Consider the following 25,970-nt stretch of genomic DNA (forward strand, 5'->3'; position numbering starts at 1 on the left):
AGCCATGTCACCGGGAAGGCTGTCATGGGGGTGACTGCTACCTGCGTGCTCTTCTTGGGAGCACTGGTTACCCATTTTCTCTGTCATTGGACTTCCATTCTGCAGGGCACACTGGGCTGTTTTCTGATGGTGGAAGAAGCTGAATCAGGCTGTGAAGTAACTCATTCGGACAGAACAAGCAGTCTGGGGCTGTTTGGCAAGGATTGGGTGACCATTCTTCCTTCTGCCGATCCCAGGGCTTCATTGCATGGCAGTGCATGTGTGTGTGTTTGCTTGCTTGTTTGTTTTGTTCTTTTATGTGGAACATACTTGAATACATCTGCGTGCACACCATGAACAAATTCATTTACCAGTTGCCATTTAGACTATTAATACTAACCTTGAACAGTCATGCCAGTTAACTGTCACTGTTTTTATTTCACCGATAAGAAAACTGAGACTCAAAGAGGTAACTTGAACAAGGTACCAAAATTAGTAAGAAATACAGCGGGGATTAGCATCCAGACGGGTGTAATAATTCGTTATAGTGACACTTAAGCATTAGGGAAATGTGAAATATTTCCAATTTGCAGATATATAACAAGGAAATATGCAAGCATGTTGTATATCCAAGGAATAGCTGCATTAAAAAAATATATAAGCATTGGTGCTTTTAAGAATGCATTCCAGCCCGGCAGTGGTAGTGCATGCCTTTAATCCCAGCACTCAGGAGAGAGAAGCAGACAGATCTCTATGAGTTTGAGGCCAGCCTGGTCTACAGAGCGAGTTCCAGGACAGGCTCCAAGCTACACAGAGAAACCTTATCTCGAAAAATGAACAACAACAACAACAAAAATAGACAAACAAAAGAAAGCATTGCAGTGACTTAGAAAATTCTGGGTTTGTTTGAAAGAAAACCAGTTCACTGAATATGCAGGAAGTAGTGGTGGGCTAAGGGATTAGAAAAGTACCTTCAATAACCAAAACTTCTGGGTTTTTAATGTAATATGACTTATATTAGTAAAAATTCAGCCTGAAATCAAAGGAGTATATATGTTATTCTTAAAAAACGATTAGAGAGAGGCTACAAACGGTCCCCAGGCCATGGGAAAGCGGCTACAGGAGGGCACGCTTCCTTGGCCCACGGTGGCGGCAGGTAACAGACACGTAAACACAGGAAATAGCCATAAGTATTTATTAAGGAAGGGGGAGAAAGACAGAGAAAAGAGATAAAAGGAGAGAGGAGAGATAAAAGAAGAGAGAGACAGAGAAAACGCGTGCGCACGCTAAGGAAGCAGAGAGAGAGAGGGAGAGGGTCCCAAGATGGCGATGGGCGGGTCAGAGGTTATGGGAGTGGGCGTGGCTAGGGCAGGGACCCAAGATTAACAATATACATAGTAAACAAAGAATTGTTTGCTACCAGTACTTCATGCATATCAACTACAAAAATGAGATTTCTAAGTTGAACTTGCCTGAAATAAATGTACTGTAAAACAGTTAACAAAAAACAGTGTGGGATAAATGGCTTGCTTATCTCAGTAAGATAAACCGTGGGAGCATCTGTGTCATACACAACTTGTGGTTAAATTGTTTAAAGTTCTTATTTTTATATGTCATAGGGCCAAAATTTCTGTTTTTAAAGGAGCGTTTGTCCCCAAACGTAGAGCGTCTAGTTTGTATTTGAAAAGAAAACTCAGTGAAGGGCACAAACAAAATAACTCAGCTTGGCCTTCACAAGATCCAGGCCTGTGACACTGGGGCGAGGCAGGAAAGCGGTTCTGTCCTGTGCCTCTCTGGAGACTTGCCCTCCCAGAGCTACATACATACGATGATCAAGGCAAACCAGCCAGGTCGGTTACGGAGCCTCAATCCCGGTCCCAGCTGTGTCTCGGTAGTGGCGAGGGATACAAGATGCGCAGAAGCAGCCATTCCCCGCTTGCAGGCAGGCACATCAAAAGCCTCTTGTCCTTGGAGTCATTCATGAGGACCAGGCACAGCCCCAGATCTGTCACACATGTTGGTAAAAATCCGTGTTTGCTGTTCCCTTAAACCGCCTTAGAGTGAATTAAAACTTGGGCACCCTTTGATTACACTTTCCCCTCCTTCGGCATTTTTAAGGACTAAGTGTGGGGCTGTCGAGTGTGAGCAGCAGAAAGTGACTGTTGAGTCTTCCTGATGAGAGAGAAGACTCCTAGCTGCTTCATCTCCTTAACTTCTTCGTGTAAGCCACATTTCGTGTGCGCCTGTAATGTAAGTCGACATAAATCCTGGCCAGCATTTTAAAAGAGCTTATTATGGGCTAGGTATATCACGCCTTGAGATAAATGGACCTTAAAAATCAGCCAGCACAGGTTTATGATGCATCGTTCTGCGCCCAGAGGTCACCCATGAAGCCTGGATTCCATCACAAAGCAGACTGGAGCTGGAAGAAAGCGGCCCACCAGTCACTGTTTCAGCCCCTGGTTGGAGTCTTTGATTCACGTGTCCTTTTTCTTTTCTCCTGCCAGGGTCGGGATTACTGTTCTGAAGAAGAGGATATTACATAGCATCGGTTCTCCCACTCGGACCAGGAGCTACTACTGTGTAAATAGGTTACACCCCAGTTGAAACCTTTGCAAAGGTCGGTTCTCTTCGCTGAACAGCACTATAGCAAACGAAGACCGTTCCATATCGTATGCCCCATTAAATTACAGTGTTTCTTAATGAACCTGCAAAGGAATATTGCTAAACACAAACATACACATACAAAAAAAAAAACTGTTCTGGAACTTTCTTTGTTGCTGCTAGTTAAAACTTGTTGCAACTTTTCACTTCTCTCGTGTCCAAGTATGCAGCAAAATTCTGCGGTTCACCTTTAAAGATACTATTGGTTTTCTGATGCTCTCCGGCCTATTTTCTATAAGATGTAGTGATGAACTCTGATACAGACTTCAGTCCTAGCCTGGTTCTGCTTTGAAGTCAAGCTTCCCTTCCCCTCTTTCCTCCTTATCCATCTCTTCCAAGTGGTCCAGAGATGGCCTGAGCCTTGCTTCTCACTGGTTAATGTGGGTCTGTGGAGATGGGATGGTGGCCATGGTGAGCCTTGTTTGACTGCTCCAAAGTTGAAGAGCCACGGTTGGTTAAGAGCATGTTGTGACCTGACTCCTGGAAGTGACAGAGTGAGCAGCAGGTCGTGCCACTTACTAGGACTCTTAGTGCAGGATGAAGCTTGTAGCATTGGCTTTGCTCAGATGCAAATGGAAGTGTGACCACAATCATTTTGAATCCCTCCTCCTCACTTTTTTTTCTAAGAAATAAACATTTTACTGTTTTTATGTATCCTTGTCTTCTCCCATTCATCCAGGTTAAAATCTCCCCTTTTAAGATGACCCTAAGTGTGGAAGTTAAGTGTTCCTTCACAGTGACACTGATGAGTGGCCTGAATGGCTCCCCACCCTTCTCTTGATATCTGCCCTGGTTTGGAAGGGCTGTGAGTGCTCAGAAGAGATGAAGGGACGACCCTGTGACTTCTTAGGGCTGGAAACCACCGTGACTTTTGGTTTTATTAGGTATTAAAGCACGCTGTTTTCTGACTCTCCCCCTTCAAAATGCTACGTGAGCCTGGCCACGTCCTTCCATTGTGTTTCCAGCACCAGTAGTATGGGTGAAAGGTGACTGCCTAAAGGAAAACTGGACAGTCACACGGTCATGCCATTTGGAGATGTGGAAGCCAAAAGTCCCTGGTGGTGGGGAGTGTTGACTACGTGTTCAGTAGAGTTTATTTTTCCATACTATATGAAGAGAATGGTCTCTTCTCAAAGACAGAAGTAATATTTTTAACAAATATTGTCACAAGTAAATAGCAATCAAAAGGAGAAAATAACTTTTGTATTTTTTTATCATGTTTGATAGCTTTGACGAGGGTTCTCTTTGTTACTTTCAGGGGAGGGCACCCTATTCAATGCCATGCCAGCATGCCAGCAGTCCAGGGTTGGGTTTACCCTACACACACACACACACACACAGGAATGCTGTGTTTTTCACTTTGAGGGTTGTGAGTTTCAGGGCCTCACTATCAGCCACACTGCCACCTTTGGAAGGTGGAACAGTTACCAGAGGGACAGTTACGATGTTCCCAGCTGTCAGAAGGTGTCCGCCACAGACTAGAATCGGGAGCTAAATTGGTTCTTGCCGAAATGAGCCTTGACTTTTAAATCTGTCCACAGAATGTCAAGATCTCCTGTTAGGCCCAGGGCGGCAAAAGTGAGGGAGAGAAAATGCAGCCGAGTGCTGTGGAAAATGGACCCGAGTGTAAGCAACAAAACCCCGTAATTCTTGCAGCCAGCAGCGGCTATTTTGGGGAGCAGCTGTGGCTGTTACATAAATAGAGTTGCAGCCAGAAGCTAAGGCTTTTTTATCCAGCTTCAAGCAGAAAAATGCAGGGAGAGTCAAGTAGTCTAGGGTTTTAAGTTCCCTCCCCTTGTACGGTTTTGGCCAAAGGACGAAAATAGTTTTCCTCAACTGTAAATGAACTGCTAAGCCCCACCTCAGCTTGTTCACTGGAGACTTTGTTCGCTGTTCTGTGGATGGCCTTTTCCGGATTCTCATGTTCTTACCGCACAAGAACGAGACGAATGGTAACGTCTTCCACGTGACTCCTCTACTCGGTGTCTAAGACAGTGTCTTCCCAGAACGTCAACACCCTCAACCCGGAGATGAAACACCCGTGTCTTTTGCCTCAGTCACGTTTAGCATTTTTGGATGTTACCCATGTCTCTTGGGAACCTGACTTTCGAGTGTTAATAAAACCCTAAGAACTGTTTAGGAAGCAGCGGTTGTCACAGTTCTGTCTCCTGTGTTTCACACTGGATACCTCCTCGCTGTACAGAAGTGATTTCATCTTCAGACACGTTTGGTACCTCTAGAAATAGGTCCAAGAAATGGGATGGTTGAGTGGGTTGGCATGAAATGGCTTAACTATGTTAGCAACACACAAAACTGTCTGTTTTCCATTTGTTGGTTTGAATCATAAAATTGTCAAGTGATTTGTGTTTGTACTTTATTTTTCTATACCTTCTGGAAGGATCTCAGTTAAAAATAGCCACTCCACCCCCCACATCAGGACTTAATGGGAAGAATTAATCCAGTATATCTGCTGGTACATCTTGCTAGTTGTCACGTCTGTAGGACTTGGCAGTTGGAAGGACGGGGGAAGGGAAGGAATTGGCCTGGTGGGTGCAGGAAGAAAACTGTTGAAAATGGACAGGAAGCTGATTTGAAGAGCCTTTGTGGAGGGTCTATGTGCTAGCTAGGGCAGTTTGTCTAGTGGCCAGGGGGTGGAGCGGGTCTGCTGGCGAGATTTGCAGCTGGGTTACACACGTCTCGTATCTTCCAAGCCGTAGAGTTGTAAAGGCTCAGCCGTGTGTGCGCAGCTTTCTTTTGCTTGGCAGAGATTCAGGATCATGGAGTACCGCTCTCATAATTGAGTACGTGTTTCTTGCTGGCAGACAGACTCAAAAGACGCTTTTACCTCCACGAGGCCTCCTAGCCTCGGGCGTAAGTGGGAGCATAGAGTGACATTATGGTCTATTTAGGGACAAAGAAGGGACAAAGTCCAGAAATGAGAAAACTAGGTCAGCCCCCAGAAACAGCCACACTCCTGTCTGCTGTGCCCGGGGTGACTCAAGTAAGAAACGCGTGGCCCAGGAATAGCCTTGGTTCCCAGCCCCCTAGCGCCTGTCTGTTCCTCCACTGTGAGGCATAAAGGTTCTCTGTGTCGTGGGTGTACCCAAGCACCAAGTGGCCATGCCAGAGAGATGGCAGCCCAGAATGGTAAGCCTCACCCCTAGCTCCCAGGTGGATGGCCTCCTACACTGAGTTACAACTTCGTCCTCCGCCCACCCTCATCACCATCTTTTTTTTCTGTTCCAGCAGGAATGGTCCTGCAGCCCTGCTAAAAGAGAATATACCTCTCCTGAATACCTCACTCACCTAAGTGCGGGTTGGCAGAGTGATAAGTCCTGTTTAGACGCTGGGTGAGAATTTAAAAGTTGCTCCATCTCTGCTGGTCCCAAGAAAAGACACTTCATTAAACATCTTTGTTTTGCAATAAGAGGAAATATCACTTTCTTAATCCTGGAGAATACAAAGAGTCTAGACTTTAAAATCCAGAGATTTTCATTATAAAAGATATAACAATGGATATTGAAATCCTCTCCCTTAGGCTTCTCTCAAAAGCAAGAGGTGGGGGCAGCATCACATTGTACTCTGTAATTTTACATAAGCTCTGCCTTCCTTGCTTTTTCCACCAGAAAGTTGTCTCTGAGATGTGAAGCATTACTCCTTTTTAGAAGTTGCTCTCTTTGTTAAGTGGCTTAAAACTCCAGTAGAAGAACAAGGCATGGTCAGTGGGTAGGGAATATGTGTTTTAAAGGCATAATGAAAAGACAGTTGGAAGAGGGCCTTCAGGATGTCATGGGTGGTCGGCAGATCCCAGTGTGCCTCTTCCAAGCTGGGAGAGCCCTCTGCCATTGCTCTGAGCTTGGGATTCCTTGAGTAAGGTCTGTGGATCACTTTTGCAGACAAACAGGTGCCTTCCTCTAATGGGGAAGACGCCTTTGATTTCCACAGTCGCCTTTTCTATTGTCGTGTCTCCAGAAAGAAAGAAAAATCACAAATCTGTGGGAGAATACATGTCTCTTGTGACAAACCGTGGGGCCCATTGGTGTCGCCATGGTTTTTAGAGGATCCTCTGTCATATCTGAGAGCTGATTTTACCTTGAGTGGGAAGAGGAAAGGGAACTAATAGTCAGTGTTTGTGCTCACTCCACGCCAGATGCTGCCCTCAGTATTCTGTCTTTAGCTCGTGTATTCTTCAGAACAAACCATTTACCACACACACACACACACATGCACACACACATCATGTTCTAAGTAGTGTGTCCTACATGTTGAATTCCTCTGTCCATGATGGTCATGTTAAAAGAAGGAAAAATATCATTCAAGTATATAATTACTATTATTATTGCACACCTTGCAACACTGTGAAGGAAAAAAAAAAGCCTTTTTGGGAACCCATCTTCTAGAGTCTGTCTTTGGCTCCTTACCAGCTTGCTGTCCTCATGGGGAGTCTTTCTTGGCCTTCACTAATCCTACAAGTGTCACACAAACCCTGAGAGGCCGCTGGTGACAGAAGAGCTTTGGGGCTCAGAGGGAAAGACTTTGGGGGATTTAGACACATCTTTTCAGCTTCTGAGGAAAGATGCAGCCTGCACCGTGTTTTGGGTGCTCTTCCCTGATTTTCCTAGGCTTGTTTCTTCAGAATAAGAATAATTTGAAAGATAAAAGCCTCACCTTTGCAGAGAGATCTGAGAGGCTCTGAGGAGGAAAGGCAATGCCTGGACCACTGACTTACGTGGAAATTCTTTCTAGTGGCCTACGCTTGGATGTTTCTCTTTCTGATTGCTGGGCTAGGGGGTCTGTATTTTTCCAGGCTCATTTAAGCGCCACACCCAGAGGTGACTCTCAGTGGTGACCTAGAGAGAGTCACTGTGGTCCAAGGTCAGGTCAGCCCAGGAATTCCACAGAGTTCACCTCCTTGCTCTGTAAAATCCGCAGGGTAAAAGATGAGCCATCTCTGCAGCAGTTGGTGAAGGTGCTACCTGGAGGGGACCGGCAGACGCCCCCCTTGACTCACACAGCAAGATCCCAAAGAATTTCTTGCCCAAGTTCCTTGGGAAGTAGGTTCCCCAGGATCCTGGTTGCTTCTAACCTAGCAACTTCTAGATTCCTTCTGGGCAGTGTGGGAACGGCTCTTAGCTCTTGGAAGCCAGAGAAATTCCTAAGTCAGGACGGTCCCACTAGGCTGAAGTCTCCTGTATGACATTGTCTCTTGCCCTGAATCCATTCTTCGTTCCTTCTCAAGGATTATTTTTAGATAAAGCCCTTGGATTTGACTGAATAAGATTTAAAGTAAAAAGAACAGCAGAAACTTAGTGAGACCTGCCTTCAGCTCTCCGGGGTTGAAAATCAGACCGTAGGGCTACTTGGCTCAGACCCAGGAGTTTAAAAAAAAAAAAAAAAAAGGCAGTCCCTGGCTTGATATTTCAGTGCAGACATTTAGGGGCCCTTCCCCTTTGACAGGCAAGTGAGCAAAGAGAAGTTTTGTTGGAGATTACAAGTCTTATTTTTTTCCATCCAACGAAAGATGTAAAGTCATAAAGATCTGCTTTGCTGGCTCAGACCCAGGCAGTTGCCTTATTAGGACGTTAAATTTGGATCTATTCTTTAACACATACACAAACATAGATCGATAAAGTAAACATAAATGCTCAATCATAGACAAGCTGGGGGATGGGGGATCTGTCTTCTGCCCTTCTGTAATCACTACAGTAATGTCTAGGGGAATATCCATATAACTGTAAGGACGCTCAAACTGGGAAACCTAGCGACTCCAGTGGGGGTGCCAAGGTGTGTGCGTGGTCTTCTTGCCCTGTGCCTGGTGTCTGCATGTGTCGGGCTCCCCTGGGCCTCCGGGTGGGTTCTTTGACTCGTGTCCTTTCTCAGCCCACAGTGGGATTGAAGACGCATGCCAGGCCCAGCCATAGCATTGCTCACACATTCCCATCCATCCACATGGCCTTGGCTGTGACATTGCCGCAACTCCCCTGGGACGCTCGGTTATCAATGTGTCGAGTCAGGGTACCTGTCGGTTGTCCTAGGTGTGGTATAGGTTAGCTCTCTCCTTTCCAGTCCCAGTGTGCATTCGCCAGATTGTTTGCACACCTAGTAGACTCCAGGCCCTGAGCCGATGGCCAAGCAATACAGAGGTGAACCAAACAGTTTCCACCCTTCAGGAACCTACACTAAGGAGATCTACCTGAGGGAGATCAGGGATACTGTGGGGTCAGGATGGAATGGTAGCCAGCTGGCTTCGGGCATAGAAGCTTCCAGAAAATAGCAGCAAAACCCATACTTGTCTGGGCACAGAAGGAAAGTACCAGAAGAATCATTCTGAGAGGACAACATGGGACTTCCCATGGGTGGAGGGGGCCATCTGGGGCCTCCTTTCAGGGAAAGGGTTGGAGCTTAGGAATAGCAGAGAAAAAAGCAGATGAGAACAGGGTAGCAAACCGGGCCCCGGGGCATTGCTGTGGATTCGTGGAAAATGAAGGAGAGTTTCAGAAACTTAATCTGCGCTCTTCACTCAGTGTGTGTCCCCGAGAGCTAAATGTGATCATTCCCGGAGTGGGAATTGCCATCCTTTGGAGATACAGAGCTGCTGGCTGGGAAGATGTATACCCAGCCATCCTTTCTTCCATTTCCAACTTCTCTTCCCGAAACACTGTTTGTGTTCAAGGTCTTTGGCCAAGGCTGGATCTGGTTTGGAGACAGCTAGTTCATCCTGACCCATCTTTAGAGAAATAACTACAGTACCTCTTGGGACTAGGTTGGCCTAGACCTGGGGATGAGCGTGCTCCCTAAAATAAATAACTATTTAGGAAGTGGCGTGGGCTTCCATGATGCGTGTGTGGCTCTAAGCAGAGGCAGCGCCTTTGCGTAGCCTTTCCTGGGTTAGCTCACCTGCACTGACCCTGGGAGGCAGCCAGGCCTCTACCAGGTCACAAGGACACGCTGGAGTCCTGCCAAGGACACAAGAGTAGAGGAGTTGGGGGAGGGGTGTTGCTCTTGAGTTGTTTGTCTTTTTGTTTCTTTTTTTAATCATAAAGTACAGATAAACCATGTGTAAATGCAGAATTTCCACAAGACTACACAGTGGCTGAGGACCTGGCAGGGACTTTGATTGAGGGGATCACCCCTGGAGTGAGACATGGGAGGCCCCAGGTGAGCAGAATCTGGCTGTGGAAACAGTTTGCAGTGCCTTTTAGGTTTTCCAAAGAACCTTTTCAGGGTTTGCAGCACTGGGTCTCTGTCTCTGTCCTCTCTCTCTCTCTCTCCTTTTCGACACACACACACACACACAAAATGAAGTTTTAGGCAGAATAAACAGAATTAGATACATCAGCAATAAATCAGCATGGCTGGGAAACCAAGGCAAGAATCATGGGTGAGGTTCCCTGAGATGCTGGGGGCTTTGGGGCCCAGCACAGCTTTTCTAGCCACAGGGTCCTCAGCTTGGGGATCCCAGGTAGCCCTATTTTGCTGCTCTTGGGGTATGCAGCTTCAAGCTGTCTGGGTGCAGCCAGACACGCCTACCATCCACACCCACTTTCTAGACTGGAGGGAAGGATTCTTTGCTCAGACGCCCACTCTTTTCCCAGATAGTCCTCTGGCTCCTCCGCCAAGGATGTGCAGTTCGTGTCTTGTGGTTCCCTCTGGAGTATCCCACGTGCTGCCTCTAGCCTGTGTTGATGCTGATGCTGGAAGCCAATGGAACATGTGGCCTCTCGCTCACCCACTTGAAAATTAGGGCTCCCTCTCGTCATTTTCCTGCCCAGGCTCATTCCCTGCTCATCTTCATCCCATTGCCAAGAGGTGGTCAGACGGCCCCCTTTGCCGGTTGTCAAAGGCCTAGAATGGCTCCTCCCACAGGTATTGGTGTGTCTTTAGGAACAAGACCTTGATTCAAGGGAAAGCTACCGGTGAAGCATTCAACCTCAACCTAGTGTGCTCTTCTGGGCTCCTGAGAAGTCATCTTGGGGTGGATCTGGGAGCACAGAAGGGCTGTGCTGTCTGTGCGGGGACCTGTGAGGCAGTCAGGGCCTGTTTCCTTCCCACGTGGCTACCCTGTGAGGTACACCCTCCAGTACATTATTCAGTTAAGGTATCCGCGCATTTACTTTATAGTAAGAGACATAGCAAGAAGAGAAAAAACAAGGACACGGTTTTGAAACCCATACATAAAACAGTGTATAAGGAGTTTATTATTTTCTCTTGGAACAGTTAAGTGTGGCCATGGGTATCTACCTCCGAGTATGTTGGATACCCAACTTGAATACCACTACTTTGGTGCAAATCAGTATACCATGATTGCATCCCAAATCACTGTTTGGCACTCAGCCTGTAGAAGGAAAAAGTCACAAGGTAATCCCTGAGAGCTTTGAATCTGAGAGATCTGGGGCATGCAAACTCACACAGTTTAGATTTAAATAACTGATTCCCCCCACACACACACAGGAGAGCTGTCCCTACACAGTAGTGGTTACCGGGGCTGAGAACAGGTACATTGTACAGAGCGGGTGTTGTTCACCTTCCTTCCCGCATCTCCCGAAAAGGACATTGTCAATACCCAACTCTCTCCTGAATGGAACTTCTTGAACCCTCAGAGTGCTTCAGTCGTACCAATCCCATGGAACCAGTGGACTGTGGCTTGAGTATTATTTTTGATTGGACTATCAAGATGTTCTGATAATTCTGTTCCATTTTGAAAAGGGTCTGAGAAAGTATACAAGTCTAATTATATATACATATTTATACATGTGTATTTTTGTTTATTGTTACATTTTGACATTGGAGTTTCTATTAAATAATTTTTAACAGTTGCCCTGGCTCTGTCCTTTTTTTAAACCTTTCTTCCTACCTGGGTCTGGGTGGAAGGGGGTAAAAATGTCTGTGTGAGACCCCGTTGATAGCCTTGTCCCTCCTTTTCTCTCTTCCTGACTCTGAATTTGTGAGGGGAGCCCCTTTCATTTCTTCCAGTACTTCTGTTTCCACAGGGCATTTATTTTATCAGATACCCATGGAAGCCCTGATCTTTGGGCAGTCTCCAGTCTTTCCCATCTACTGCAGAAAATGTGTAAATCCACAGACCTGGTAATGCACATGCTAAGTATTTTCTTAGAACACCAAACATCCCTGCCTACACAAATAATCCCAATCAGCCCGAATCAGACCATTTTAAAGATGCCTGTGTTTAATGGGGTGCTCCTGGGTGGCCCCTGGGAAACATGGAAGTGGAGCCCACACGAAACCCGGAGACCACATGTTCATTCTCTGGGGGGCAGTTTAAGAAGCCTGTGGGAGTGGTCCCAACCTTCCCCATGGAGGGTTTACCCTTTAGCAGGCTTTCTTGACTCTCCCTGGGGAAGGGTCACTGTTTAGTGGGCTTTCTCGGAGGTGAAGTTTGGACTGAGGCAACTCCCAGGGGAGGGAGTTTATGCCAGGAGCTGGGGTGACACCCCCAGCCAAACAATCTGGACTTTTTGTATACAGGGATGTTCAGGAGCTGAGGTGATGCATTCGACCAAACATTCCAGACTTTTTGGATAAAGGGGTGCCAGCGAGCTGAGGTGAAGCCCCTAGCCATACAGCGCATGTGGGAAGTGATACAATATGGTGCCTTGAGCTTTATTCTTATCTCTTGTGTACTCCCTTGACACACACACACACACACTCACTCACTCACACAGACACACACTTTGAGACCTTGGATAAATAAATTACTTAACTTTTTCGGGCATAGTTAAAAAAAAAAAAAAACAGTCTCCTCTCCAAGTTTGACTGGAGGGGATCCCTTAGAAACTACCTTGCAAAACCCATCTGTTCCCCAAAGACTTACTTATTTGTCTCCTCATCCTGCTAGTTGACCCTTGTTATTTGTTCACTGTATGCTGAGCTCTGGAATCACCCAAGTATAGAGTGGGGGATTTGCTACTCCAAAGTCAGGCATGCCGGGGGGGGGGGGGGGGGGGCGCATGAATAGGGAGCCCTGCACCTTGCAGTCCCTACATGCCCTGCTTAGCTCTGCAACTAACTGAGTGGCTTTGACGTCTCTCCATGGCACCAGCTGTCCTCTGACAAGCCCTCGTCTGATCAGTTGGCCCACCAGCCTTTGGCTCATAGAAATAGGGTATCTTCACGATTTCCTGATGGTATGGTATGGGGAGAAAGAGCCAGCAGCGCGGGGAGAAAGGACAGGATAACCAGCCCCCAGCATTTTCCTCCAAGCCAAAAAGTTGGAAGTTCAAATTCCCTGCTGAGTTTTACAAACCCTTAACCAAGGCCAAAGCTCCAGCCCAGAATGATCCCTGCTGGAGCTTTCGGGACCCCCCCCCCTTAGCATCACAAAGGCCACGCCCTTCCCGCCCAAGCAGAGGTCAGTGTAATTCTGCCTCCTGCCCAGTTTCCCTGAAGGCTGTGGGTACAAGATGAACAGGTCATCTCTGCCGATTCACCAGGAAACAGACCCCACTCAGGTCAGACCTCTGCTTTACACCATGGTTCTATAACCTTTCCTCTAGTTTCCCCATTTACGTGACAGATCCTCTGAAGTCCCATATTCCCCGTGACCTGGGAACGGAACTGGACCTTGATCAATGCTTTGAGATCAAATTCTGTTCAGGCCTTTGACTTGGATGAGACTTTAACCCATGAGATTTGGTGGGCAGTTTGGCCTGAAACACCTCATTTAGCTGCATCTCCTCCAATTGCTCAAGGGCCAGCTGGACCCTCACACACAGCACCCTCAGACGTGCCCACGACTGCTCTCCACAATGGCAGAAGAGGCCCTGAACTCTTGGCCAATGTGGATGGTAATGTCAGGTAAAATTGAGTCCTACCCCAAATGCATGAGAAGACTCATAGAGCAGGGTGGGGGGATGGAGGAGGCGTCTTAATTATATGCACAAGTGCGAGGCAGACCCATAGATGATAGCCATAGATGACCAATATGCATATGGTCATCTCATCTGACTTAGCAAAAACGCCGAGTTCCAGATCCAGGCGTGGTGTCTGGTGCCTGACAAGTGGGAAGCAGAGCTGATTGGTGAGAAGACATCGAAGCCAAAGGTTAGCAGCTGGGAACGCAGACTAGCCAGTGGACGAAGGCAGGCGTTCCCTAAGACTTGGTGAGTTACCCAGTGTGCTTCCACACACCAGAGGACAAACACCTGCCAGGAGCTCTCCTTCCAAGCATGCTCAGCCCAGGGCTTCATGGATCAAACCAGTGCTAGTGGTAGATAGGGGGTGAGAATCTGCCCTGCCATACACAAGAAAGAAAGAGAGAGAGAGAGAGAGAGAGAGAGAGAGAGAGAGAGAGAGAGAGAGAGAGAGAGAGAGAGAGAGAGAGAGAGAGAGAGAGAGAGAGAGAGAGAGAGAGAGAGAGAGAGAGCGCGTCCTCATTAGTCCATGAGCAGTGTGCACTGATGGTTCTCCACCGTATCCATAAGGATAACTGGGGACCTCTCCTTAATTCCAATGTCCCTAGGATTTTCATGTATCTTCCTAGACAGCTGTGAGCTGAGGGATTGGAGGAGATCCGTTTGTGCACCTCTCCGGCTACTGGACTGGACACTAGCAAACAGCTAAAGAGAAAGGGCCACCCCTGAGGATGTTGGGAAGAACAGGGTACAAGCTGGTAAGTAATAAAAACATATCCCTACCGGGCAACCTAGTAGGGAGTAACTCCACAGATAGAATGAACCAGTCAAGCCGAGCTAAAGTCCAGGTTTTAATCTGAGCAAAGCATTCCCCGTCGGTCCCAGGGGAAGAGGAGAAACAGAAACCCCCCAGGAGGGGGTTTAAATACCCTGTGGGGGGGTGGAGCTGATGGTTGGCAGACTTTCTCAGGGGCGGGGTCTGGGGAGGGCAGCTCCAGGGAGCTGCTGCTTGCTGTGCTAAGGGTAGGGTCTGGAATGGGACCCTGAGCTGGAGATCCCAAACAGTGCATTCATTCCAAGGGGCTGTGAAGTCCTTAGAGGGAAACATCTCTTAGGGACGGAACGAAGAGGAGTTGACCTTGAACAGAAATGACCACTGGGTCATACAGATGCTTACAGAAGCAGCGGAGAGCTTCTCCTGTTGGTCAGGGCCAATTCCCACATGACTGAGTGCTTGGCATAAGGACAAACCTTCAGGACTCCTACCTGGTTTCTAGGCATGCTTTATTTCATCCCTTTGCAAAGGAAGGGTCTTCGTGACTATCCAATGACAGAAAACCTCTTGGATCTCTTGGCAACCCTTGTACAGGAAGCAGTCTGTGCTGAAGTAGCCTAAGCCTGCTCCATCCCTGCTTCAACCCAGCTGGCCCTGCTACCCACAGCATACCTAACTGGGAAGCTAGAACTCAGAACCCAGAAAGATGAACCCTTTACATTCTGCTGCCAGCAAACCTGCTAGCCAACCCCCACTCTGGGAAAAGCTTCAGGGACTGAGGGCAGAAGCCACTCAGACTCCCTGTTCTGTCTCCTCAGCTGACTGAACAGAAAATCAGGACTTTCACACCCAGGGCCTTAGGTGGGGAGTGGGGGGGCTGTTATCACTAATACTGTGGCTGCAATGGTTGCGTTCCTGGCAAAGGGAAGTCCATCTGGTTAAGTTTGGGAATTGCCCAAAACAGAACAGCCAGGCTCGTGGCTGGAATGCCAAGCACTTGCTCCAATTGTTTAAGGAGCGCTGGTCATTTGTATGCTCAGCATTGGGCCACGCGTCTGATGCTGGGTTCTGCAGCTTTCCTAGTGAGGACTGAGAGCCTCGGATTCGGCAAGCACAGGGAAGGTTCAGTAAGCAGCCACTGGAGGGCCCTTTGGCAGCTGGAAACGGGTCGGGGTGGAGGTGCAGAATAGATGCTGTCTGGTCCCTCAGAGTCCCACGTCAGCTGAAGGCTCCAGGGCATACTTCTTACCAACCACAGACCCAGACTCGCATCCACAGGGATGCCAGCGCCCCCTGGTCAGACTGAAATACCAGTGTGATTTAAAGACATGATTGGGTGGTGTGTGAGCAAGGGACACTAAAGGAAATCCTCTTCCCAAGCTTCATTGTCTTGAGTGGACCTGAAGTCACTCGCAAGGCCTTTTCTGATTTTCATCCTCACCCTCTCTACTCACAGGCTTTGCCCCAAGAAGTGACAGAAGCTTTAAATCTTTCCAAAGCCTTTATCCTTGAAATGACAGTGTGATGTTATATCTCGGCTGGCACAGTGGTGTTATGGTGTCTCCGACCCTAAGGGGTTCAGGGATCCCCAGCAATAGGCACAGCCGGAAGGAAAGAGCTTGCGGAGCTTCCGGGGTATAAGTATGTAGAGTAAGGATTGGGAAGAAGACTGAACCATCCTCACTCGGAGACACATGATCTCCGGTCCTTTGGCATGCTCTTTGCAGAAGCTTGAACATTGGCAGTGTCTCCATCGCCCAGGTAGCAGAGCCATCCCCTGATTGATCACCCTAACAGGCGCTCATATAATCCACCTATAACTCCTGGAAATGGAAATGACCCTCTGTTTTATAGTTGAAGAAACTAAGCTGCCAACTCACCCAGCAGTAAGTGGTAGAAATGCTTGGTCCTTCTCGGAGGCTTGGCTTATAATCTTTCAGCTCCTAGCATCCTTCACGTTTGCGCCTCCAGATGGCATGCCATTGGCATCCCTTTGGCTCCAGTCTTTGCCAGGAGCATGCAGGACCACCTCATCTGCCTTTCTTCTGGGATACTCGGCTCAACCTTAGACAGAAACTGTTGTCTTAAATGTGTCCCTCGCATCCTGCATCCCAACCCTCTGCTGGTGGATCCACACTGCCTTGGCGCATAGATATAGCACCACCAAATTTCTAGCGCCTGACCAGTTTGACTGTCAGACGGCTGCTATGGGACGGTTTTACCCTGTAAGCATTTGTTTCTTGTACATGTTTAATAAAATGCTGATTAGCCAGTAGCCAGGCAGGAAGTGTAGGCGGGCGACCATGCAGGAAGTAGAGGTGGGGCAATGAGAAAAAGAGAATTCTGGGAAGAGGATTCGGCCATCTGCAGTTGTGACCCAGACACAGAAGAAACAAGATGTGACTGCCTCGCTGAAAAGGGTACTGAGCCATGTAGCTAACATAGACAAGAATAATGGGCTAATATAAGTTATAAGAGTTAATAAGAAGCTTGAGCTAATGGGCCAATCAGTTTATAATTAATGTAGACCTCTGTGTGATTCTTTGGGACTTAATGACTGCAGGACCAAGCAGGACAGAAACCTCAGTCAACAGGCAGCCCTTCTCACAACAGCTCCTGTCTACTAATTTCCCACTGTCCCTCTTCCTTCCCTTGCATGTCTCCCTCACTGCTTTTCCTAATCCCCTGCTCTCTTCTCAACCTTTTATGATCATGGGCTGGATAAGTGGGGAACTGAAGGAGAAGGAAAGGAAAGACAGGACATGGCCGCTCCTAGGTATGGCGGAGGAGAAGGTTTATTTTAGGTATGTGGGAGAGCACAGCCAAGAGGCAGGGACATCTGGGCAAGTCCAGAATGAGCTAGGGAGAAGAGGAAGAAAAGGGAAAGCTAGGAACCAGGTACAGCAGCCAGGAGGCTCAAGGTCCAGAAAGGGATGGGAAGCCACAATGTCTGGATAATACAGGAAGAGCCTCTGTGGGAAGAACAGCCCAACTCCCGGGCCGGAGAGTTCAGGGTAGAGGGCAGGGTATGCCAGCCATACCCTGTAACAGAGACTGAGGGATGCTGGGAGAACCTGATGGCCAGGCCCACTTTGTGTGTTAAATAGGCATCTTATTCATCCTTCCTGGGTTTGAAACTTAAACAGTGATGTTCTGCAAGTATCATCTCCTATCTCAGGCATTCTGCTTGGCTCTCCCCAGGCCACTCCTGAGAACTCGGCCCATAACAAAGCCACTGTCATCACTGGGCCCTGTCTACCTAAGGTCCCAATCACTACCAGCAACACACGCTCCCTTCTGTGTTTGCTGGATGCTTTCATTTACTAAGGACACTGAAGAACGGCACTCATCCCACACGGGGTCCCCTCTGCCAAAGTCCTCACCAGGACTCCAGTCTTACTGCTCAGTTGGCTGTGACAGGCGGCATCTGAGAGCGCATGGCAATTAGTGACCAATCGATACTCCCCTGGCCTAGCAGACAGATCCGTTTCTTGAGGCTGACTGAGAAGATAATACGGGCATGTATCAGTGGTGACGGGAGACCCCCAGCATTTAAGAGCAAGAGGCCCCAGGTTTCTGTGTATTCCCTGGTCTCCAGGCTGCTGCGTGGTGGTTTCCCCTCCAAAGCCCTTCTTCTTACCAGAGGCCTGTGGTCTGGAGAATGTTTTGACTTGAACCACTCGGGTCCTTGGTGGTATTTGGAATTGTGAGACCCTTCTGTGCTAAAAGGGGAAAAGAAAATGAACGGTCTGTTTAGAGCCTGCGAACAATCTAAGCCTACAAACAGGCGAAGGCTGTGTAGCTGAAATGCTGGCTTTTTTGGAGAGAAGCCCCAGGGGAGCTAGCCATGGCGATCGTGGCCTCGGCCTCTTATGAGGCCAGCTGGAGGACCCTGCCCTAACAGTGGCAAAGATTCCAGAACATTGTGCCTCTGTCCTGGCTTTCTCTCTACCCCTCCTCAGCCTCTTCCCAGAAAGTGCTCGCTCGTCCTAGAGTTTGTAGTGTTCTTTCACTGTGAGCTAGAATGCTTCTCAACCAGTTGAACTCTGCACAGGGAAGGGGGCCTGTTTAATAAAGCCGCAGGTTGCTTTGCTTGGTGGGAATGGCTCCTCTTGACCTCCCCATCGTGGATGTGATGTCACCCATGGGCAAACGTTAGCTTTCTCCTCAGAACAAAACGGGAGCTCTTGGAGCCTGGCGTGCCCACCTCCGTGTTTCCATCACCAGAAAATGATGCTTGCATTGAGCCCTGAGATCCACAAAGAGACCGACAGCAGCGGGTTTCTAAATGCTCAATCTATTTAAAACCTGACCAGTTTCCTGAAAGAACAAAAGCTTGTTTCTAAGATCACGGTAATTAGGACTAAGAGTCCAGAAACAGACCCACCCGTTCATGATCGACTGCTTTCAAACAAAGGTGGCAAGGTAATTTGTTCTGGGGAAAGCAGGCCTTTTGTTCTTTGTTTGTTTTGAGACAAAGTAATCATTGTTTCCAAAGTGATCCGGGGAAACTCACTGATAGCTGCCTTGGCTGTCCTGTATGTGGGAAACTCACTGATAGCTGCCTTGGCTGTCCTGTATGTAACTCCTGATTCTCCTGCCTCAGCCTCTGGATCACCATGAATGCTATCAACCCCCGGCTTAGCTTGTCCTTTAAATAAATGGTGCTGATGTTGGATGTGGTGGCTCCACACCTGTAATCCCAGGACAGAAGGTAGAGCCACCAAGTCTTTCTCAGCTACCTAGCAAGGGTTACATAAAACCCTGTCTCCAGAAATAAAATCGTGGGCTAGAGAGATGGGTCAGTAGGTAGGAACATTCGCTGAGCAAGCATGAGGGCCTGAGTTTGAACCCCAGCGTCCATGTAAAAGCTAGGTGTGGCCACAAGTGTCTGTAACTCCAGAATTGGGGGCATCCTCTTAGCATGTTACATGGGAGTATAGCTCAGTGGTAGAGCATTTGACTGCACGTAGCATGTTACCCAAAACTCCCACACTCAAGTAGTTATCCAAGAGAAAGAAACCCACCCACCCAAGACTTGTATACTAATATCCATGGCAAACCAACTCATGATCTCCAAAGGCATACCCTACTCAAATGTTCCTCTATTGACAAATGCCTTAACAGTCATGGTAGGTCCATATAATGCAACAACAGTAACAGGGGGTGGGGTAGCTACTCATAGATGCAAAAAGGGAAAATTGCCAATTCCCCTTTTATGACATAATGGAAAATTAAAGAAACTGAAAACAGTTCAGTATTGTAGAGGATCTGGGCTGAGGAAATTGCAAAAGAATACGAAGCCATTTCTTGAAATAATGGTATACCAAACACTTCTAAGAAGTAAATTTTGTGTTATTTAATTATACCTTAATAAATCTAACTGAAAATGAATTCTCAAGACTTGCTCGGCTCAGAGGAACCATAAACTCACATTCTTTAATTTCTAACTAGTGACAATTTCTACCTAGAAAGGACAGATTTTACATCTACTCTCTCGAAGCTAGGTAGCTCACACTTGTGACCCCAGCACTCTGGTGGAGCCCTGGAGCAGGAGGATTGCCATGAGTTCAAAGTGAGCCTAGATAATAGAATTCCAAACCAGCATGCTGTTGTTAAACAGCGGGTGAGGACTGCGGGAGACATACACCATGCAGACAGAGCTTGAGTGTGGAGAGTGAGATAAAGGGAATAGGAAGGGAAGAGAGAACAGGAGGAAGAGAGACAGAGATCTTTTGGACCCCTTCGCCTGTGGTAACTTATCATGGTACTCCTACAGACCAATTCTGGGTACCACAGAGAAGAGAAAAGCCCTACCCTTCACACAGTCTCCGCTGTCCTAAAGTGCAGTTCTGAGGGATCGCCAGTGCCTGCCTAAAGCCCACCAAATGCCTTTCTCCTCCTCATTCTTCAGGACTCACTCAGTACAGGCATTCTGCTTCAGAAGGTGACCTGATGACCCCAGCTTAGCTCTCTGACCTGGTTCCCTTACTTCTCATGTATGTTCTGCCTGACCACACCGACCTGCAATTACCTAAGAGCTTTCGTCTCCCTGCCTGTAGTTTCTTGGGTGGCAACCATCCTTAGGGCCTCACCTCAATCCCTGGCTCTTATCCAAGTCCCTAGGGCAGAAGGATAATCAGTTCTTGAGATGTAGAGGAATGTACAGGAGAGAAGAAAGGAGAAAAGTAGAGGAGGAGGAGGAGGAGGGAGGGAGGGAAAGAAAAAGGAAGAGCTAGTCTGTAAAAAAATGTCCCTATATGATGACATATCTGCCAGGGTTTCCCTATTCTACCTTAAAGACAGAACTTTTTCATCCATGTGGTCTACTTGATTCACCAGGTAAGCCCGTGGTCGTTTTATCTCTCATTCCAAGGGTTCCATGGGACCACAGCATGGGAACCTCACCTCCCAGAGGCTCCCACCCACGGTCTCCAGCACTTGTCCTTCCCTGAGCTGCCTTATTGATTTCCAGCCTCCCCAATCCCATGGTGGAAAAACTCATGGCAGCATCAATGACTATAACAGCCACCCTGCCATGGATCCCTCCTCCAGCTGTTTCTGGGGGCCAGGCTTTCCTTCCCAACTAGGTCTTGGTGGCTGTGCCTTTGGATCATCTTTACTTTCTTCTTCTAAAGTTGGTCGCCGTCCTCTTTGCACCCTCTGCTGGAGATACCCTAGTGGGCTTGAGGGAAGCCCAGTCCCTTCTCCCACAGGCGATGTTTCCTTCCTGGGCAACTGGAGGGCATCGTCCGTAACTGAGGCACCGTGTCCTTGGGATAGCTCCACATGTGGAGGTAGGAGATGAAGGGTGATGTCAATCTCCTCACATTCAGATCACAGGCTAGTGTAAACCCAACTCAGAGACAAGTCTGTGAAGGAAAGAATGCTGTCTTGTTCAAAACTATCCTGAGTCTTCAGGTAGCTCAACCCTGAGTGAGCATAGACTCCCTTTACCTAATGCTGTGACTGGAACACAGAACAAAGTCAAATAAATAAATAAATAATAAACCTACCGAGTGAACGGGTGGATGGCATGCCCTGACTCACATTCTCCAGCTCCTGATTCGACGCTTGGCAATTATTAGGAGTCAAAGAAGAAGAAAGGAATGAAGCAGGGTTGAATATGGGTTGTCCAGAAAAGAGAGAGAAAAGGAGAAATCCAGGAGCTCTGAAGAGTAGAGGAACGGCATTTACCGAAGTATAGATCTTTCAGGAAACACAACTTTGTTGAAATGGTCCATGATTTTACCTGAACTCGTTTTAAAGATTCACAAGAAAATGTCAGAAGACCATCTAGGTTATCTCGCTTCTTTCCTGTTAGCTTCACTTCTGTTGCTGCCATTAAATATCTATTAGATGCAGCTGAGGGGAGGCAGTGGCATCTTTTCTCCCACAAATCCAGGTTGCAGTCCATAACTATGGGGAAGTCAGGGCAGGAACTGCAGATAGCTGGTTACATCACATCTCTAGCCAAGAGCAGAGAGAAGTGAATTTTGATCAGCACAGCTCACTTACTTGGTTGATTGCATCTGTATAACTCGGGGACCCTTGTTAGGGGATGGCGCTGCCCACAGTGGGCTATGTTGAAATAAGGAGCGGAGGGGCTGCGTCCCCAACACCCCGGCCGCTTGGCTAGCTCATGCCCGAAATAACAACACACAAACTGTATTCATTTAAGAATTGCTTGGCCCATGAACTCTAGCCCTTACAGGCTAATTCTCGCACCTGGACTAGCCCATTTCTAATGATGCGTGTAAGCACCCCAAGGTGCGCTTACCGGGAAGATTCTAACCTATGTCCATTCTGGGTTGAAGTTGCCTGGGAGAGCAGAGCATGGCGTCTCTGCTCCATAGCAGAGCTGTCGAGTCTCTCCGGGACCAGAGCAGAGTCTGACCTCACTTCCTCTTCCGCCCAGCATCCTATTCTGTTTTCTCCTCCCATCTATGCTTTAATCTATGAGGGCCAGCCAAGCAGTTTCTTTATTGCTCAGCCAATGAAATCAACAGATTGATATGACACTCCCACATCAGGGCTAGATCCTCCCACATAAATTAACAAGAAAATCCCCATAGACATACCCACAAGCCAATGTGATCTAAGCAATTTATTGATACTCTCTTCCTGGGTGACCCCAGGTTAGGCCAAGTTAACAAAACTGTCACACTATCGGTCTATCTGTTTCAGAACAGCAAAATCATCATACTTTCATTAAACCTTTGCAAGAAAGAGTTTTGATCACACTAGCTTAAAACAACCAGCAAGTCCTTTAAGTGTTTCTCTGCAGAGATGTGTTTATAGCTACCCACCGGTTCTAGTTGCTTCCTGTTGCTGTCATAAAATACCAGGACCAAAACAACATGGGGATGAAAGAGTTTATTTGGCTTACAGGTTACAGGCCACCAATGAGGAAAGCCAAGGAGGAACTCACAGCAGGAACTTGGAACACACACAGGGCTCTGTGGCATGGTCCTCTGTCTTGGGCAACCAGCTTTTGTATAGAACTAGCTTTTGTGGCTGGCACCACCCTCAGCAGCTCGGCCCTCCTGTACCAATTAAGAATTAACACAGTATCTCACTGACATAGGTCATAGACCAACCTAAGAGGCAATTCCTCAACAGAGGATCCCTCTTTCCAATTGTGTCAAAATTAGGCATCACACCGCCTCCATTCTGAATTATTTCCTTTCTCCATGCAAGGAACTTAAATTCAGCAAGCAAGGTGGGCAGTCCTTTTATTGAGTCCAGTTCCATGGACTACACAGAATTGGTCCATGTGAGGTGTTTTAAATGTTTGAATGGGTGGCCTGGTTTAAAAAAAAAAAAAAAAAAAAAAGTCAGAGCTGTGGCCTGGCAGTGGCCGCTGGCTAAAGATGAACTTGCCCCTCCGGTCACAGTGCATCATAAATGTCACCTGGGTGTGCCCTCCTGGCTACTCTTTCCCTCTTTTACTAACTGACATGCAGTCAAGGTAATGACCCTGTTATGGTCATGACCTTTCTTATTATGAAGACATGCAAAGGAGTTTGGTGCAACCAAATTCCTTAAGCCACTGCACTTTGGCAAAGCACCTAGTCTGATCTCAGCCAACAGGGTCCCGGAACTGCAGCATCCAGCTGACACACTGGGAGACTTTGTATCACTGTTGCCTTCTCATGCAGGGAAAAGTCTGTCACAAGTCCCATGGTTCCCCACGAGCCTGGGAGCCGCTGTGACTGTCCCCACCCTCGCTGATCCTTTATCCTCGGCACAGTCTGCCTGATTTTTGCATTTTCAAGTCTTGTTCAAGTACTGAACCCTTGAGTGAAGTACAGCTTGGAAATCTACTTGCTGACAGTCCACAGGGATTTGTGCCATTTTATTTTACTGTTCGGTTTTAACATTATGTGTGCTTCTGTGCACTGGTGGGAGTATGCACACTCGGACAGGTGCCCTTGAAATCCGGAAGAGAACACTGTATCCCCTGGAGTTACAAATGCTTGTGAGTTGCCCAACTTTGGGTGCTGGGTACAAAACCTGTCTCCTCTGCAAGAATAGCACACACTCTCAATCGGTGAGGCACCCCTGCAGCTCCGGGAATGTGCGCCATTCTGGAGTGTATAACTGACTTAAGTCCCAGTTTAGGATCTGCATTGGATCCATTACTTTGCCCTTAACTGCATCACGAATAATAAAAAGCCAGAGTCAGATACTGGGATTCAACTCAAAAACCAGAAAAGCAAGACAGCCAAGCCACTAGAGAAGTCTTACCTCTGCCAAGGCTGGGCGACCGCAAACTAAGCAGCTAAGCCTCTCTCTCCTCTCATTTTGTATTCCCTCTAGTGCTGGGATTAGGGGCATATGACTTTCTAGTACTAGGATTAAAAATGTAATTTTTATTTATTTATTTCTGGATGTATTTCTGCATTGATTTTATGTGGCCCAGGGTGGCCTTGAACTCACAGAGATCCATCTGACTCTGTCTCCCAAATCCTGGGATTTAAGGTGTGTGTCACCATTGCCTGACCTCTAGTGGTTTTAGCTTTGCCTCTGGTCTTTAGGCAAGATTTATTTACCAAAATACTAATAATATACCACTACAACTTAACATATATTCTGCAAAGTCCTCCTTTGTATCCTGGAATTAAATTAAATATCAGAGAGAGAGAGAGAGAGAGAGAGAGAGAGAGAGAGAGAGAGAGAGAGAGAGAATTGGTAGAAACTTATAAAAGTCACTTTAGATGACATAGCCACCATATGTTTTAGCATGTAAAGGTCTCACCTGGTGGCAGTAGGAGCCGTGAGGAGCAGCTGGATACTTGCAGAAATAGAATCTCGGAGACTATGACAGCTGCAAAATGCAGCGTGGTACAGGTGCTCATGATTTTTGGTAACTCAAGGACTGCAATGATATTGTCAGTGTGTGTGTGTGTGTGTGTCCCAAAAGGGAAACAAATCTTGGCAAAGTTCTGAACAACGCAAAATGCAGTCCTTTGCTGATTCACAACAGGTGCATTCCCAACATTGAAAAATATACTGTAGGGCCTCCATGTTCATGAACAAAATGGAGTTTAGTTTATTTTATCAAGAATTCAGTGGAGTATCCAGCAGTCATATGAGAAGAGGTAGTTCTCACAGAGGTCATGACCCAGTGTTCAGGAGAAGCTGTTCAGTATTCCCCTCTTTCTCCATTAAATACTGGGACCATCCCAACCAGTCGGATCAGACAACCAGCTATACCAGGATGTCAAAAATCCACTTCAAAGAGGACCAATGCCCCTGAGCTTGCAGACTTGGAGAATTAAAAGCCATATTAGAATCAGCTCTGTTTCTGCAGGGCACCGTGAAAATGAAGCACCACGTCAGTGTGATTTCCTGTGACTAACAGACTTGATGGGATTTTGTTCAACAGAGACCAGAAGTGAAGAGGCCATGGAGGAAGGGTCTGTGCATGCCTGCTCAAAGGACAAAGCCCTTTGCCCCGATGGAACCTAGGAAGATAGACTTTACCTCTTGGTTCCTTAAAAGTAAGAATAAGAGCTAGGGAAATAGACCTGTTTAACAACACAATGACCTGAGCTTGTTTACAAGAACCCATGTTAGAAAGCCAGGTGTGGACACACTGAGGAGGCAAAGTCTAGGAGGGAGAATCCCTGGGGTCTGCTGGCCAGCTGTGAGCTCCAGGCCTGTGAGAGACCAGTGGTTTGTTGTTGTTGTTTTTGTTTTAAGGGGAATTGAACCTGAGGAATGATACCCAAGGCTTCACTTTCACCTCCACACATGTGCATGAGTACCTGCACACATATACATGGTAACTCACACAAACATGCACCTCTAAACACACACACACAGAGAGAGGAATAAAGGGAGAAACTGAAAATGAATGGAATTTAGCCGGCCCCGTTCATTTCCTGCATATTAATAGCATATGAATGAGCCACAATGAAACATTTATTAGCTGCTTCTGCAAGTGCTTTCACCTAAAATAGTTCCCCAGCCATTTTTCTTTGGTACTCTGACACGGGGCAGCCAAGATGGTGGGCAATGTTTCTAAAGAAACATGCATGTGAAATCGGGGTTCACTGGAACTGAAGGGCTGGTTGGGACCCAGGAAAAATCACCACTGACCTCTTTACAAACTTAGAAAACAAGAGGCATGAATGCATTATCTGCTGCAGGGAACACCAAGAGACATGAATGCA

The 25,970-nt window shown here is 47.4% G+C and overlaps 1 protein-coding gene across 2 annotated transcripts in view; it reads left to right on the forward strand.

Annotated features, from left to right (window-relative positions):
• CUNH1orf21 (chromosome unknown C1orf21 homolog) overlaps window positions 1-8,206 on the forward strand; it is a 198,028-nt gene extending 189,822 nt beyond the window's left edge. For both annotated transcript variants that reach the window (XM_050135398.1, XM_050135399.1), the window contains one exon: window positions 2,487-8,206. In XM_050135398.1, the coding sequence (XP_049991355.1) occupies window positions 2,487-2,586 (100 nt within the window). In that variant the 3' untranslated portion in view covers window positions 2,587-8,206. The remainder of the gene's footprint in view (window positions 1-2,486) is intronic.
• Window positions 8,207-25,970: the final 17,764 nt, after the last annotated feature.

The sequence above is a fragment of the Alexandromys fortis genome, unplaced genomic scaffold, assembly GCF_014885135.2.
Source record: "Alexandromys fortis isolate MF-2015 unplaced genomic scaffold, M_Fortis_MF-2015_v1.1 scaffold_21, whole genome shotgun sequence".
Lineage (NCBI taxonomy): Eukaryota > Metazoa > Chordata > Mammalia > Rodentia > Cricetidae > Alexandromys > Alexandromys fortis.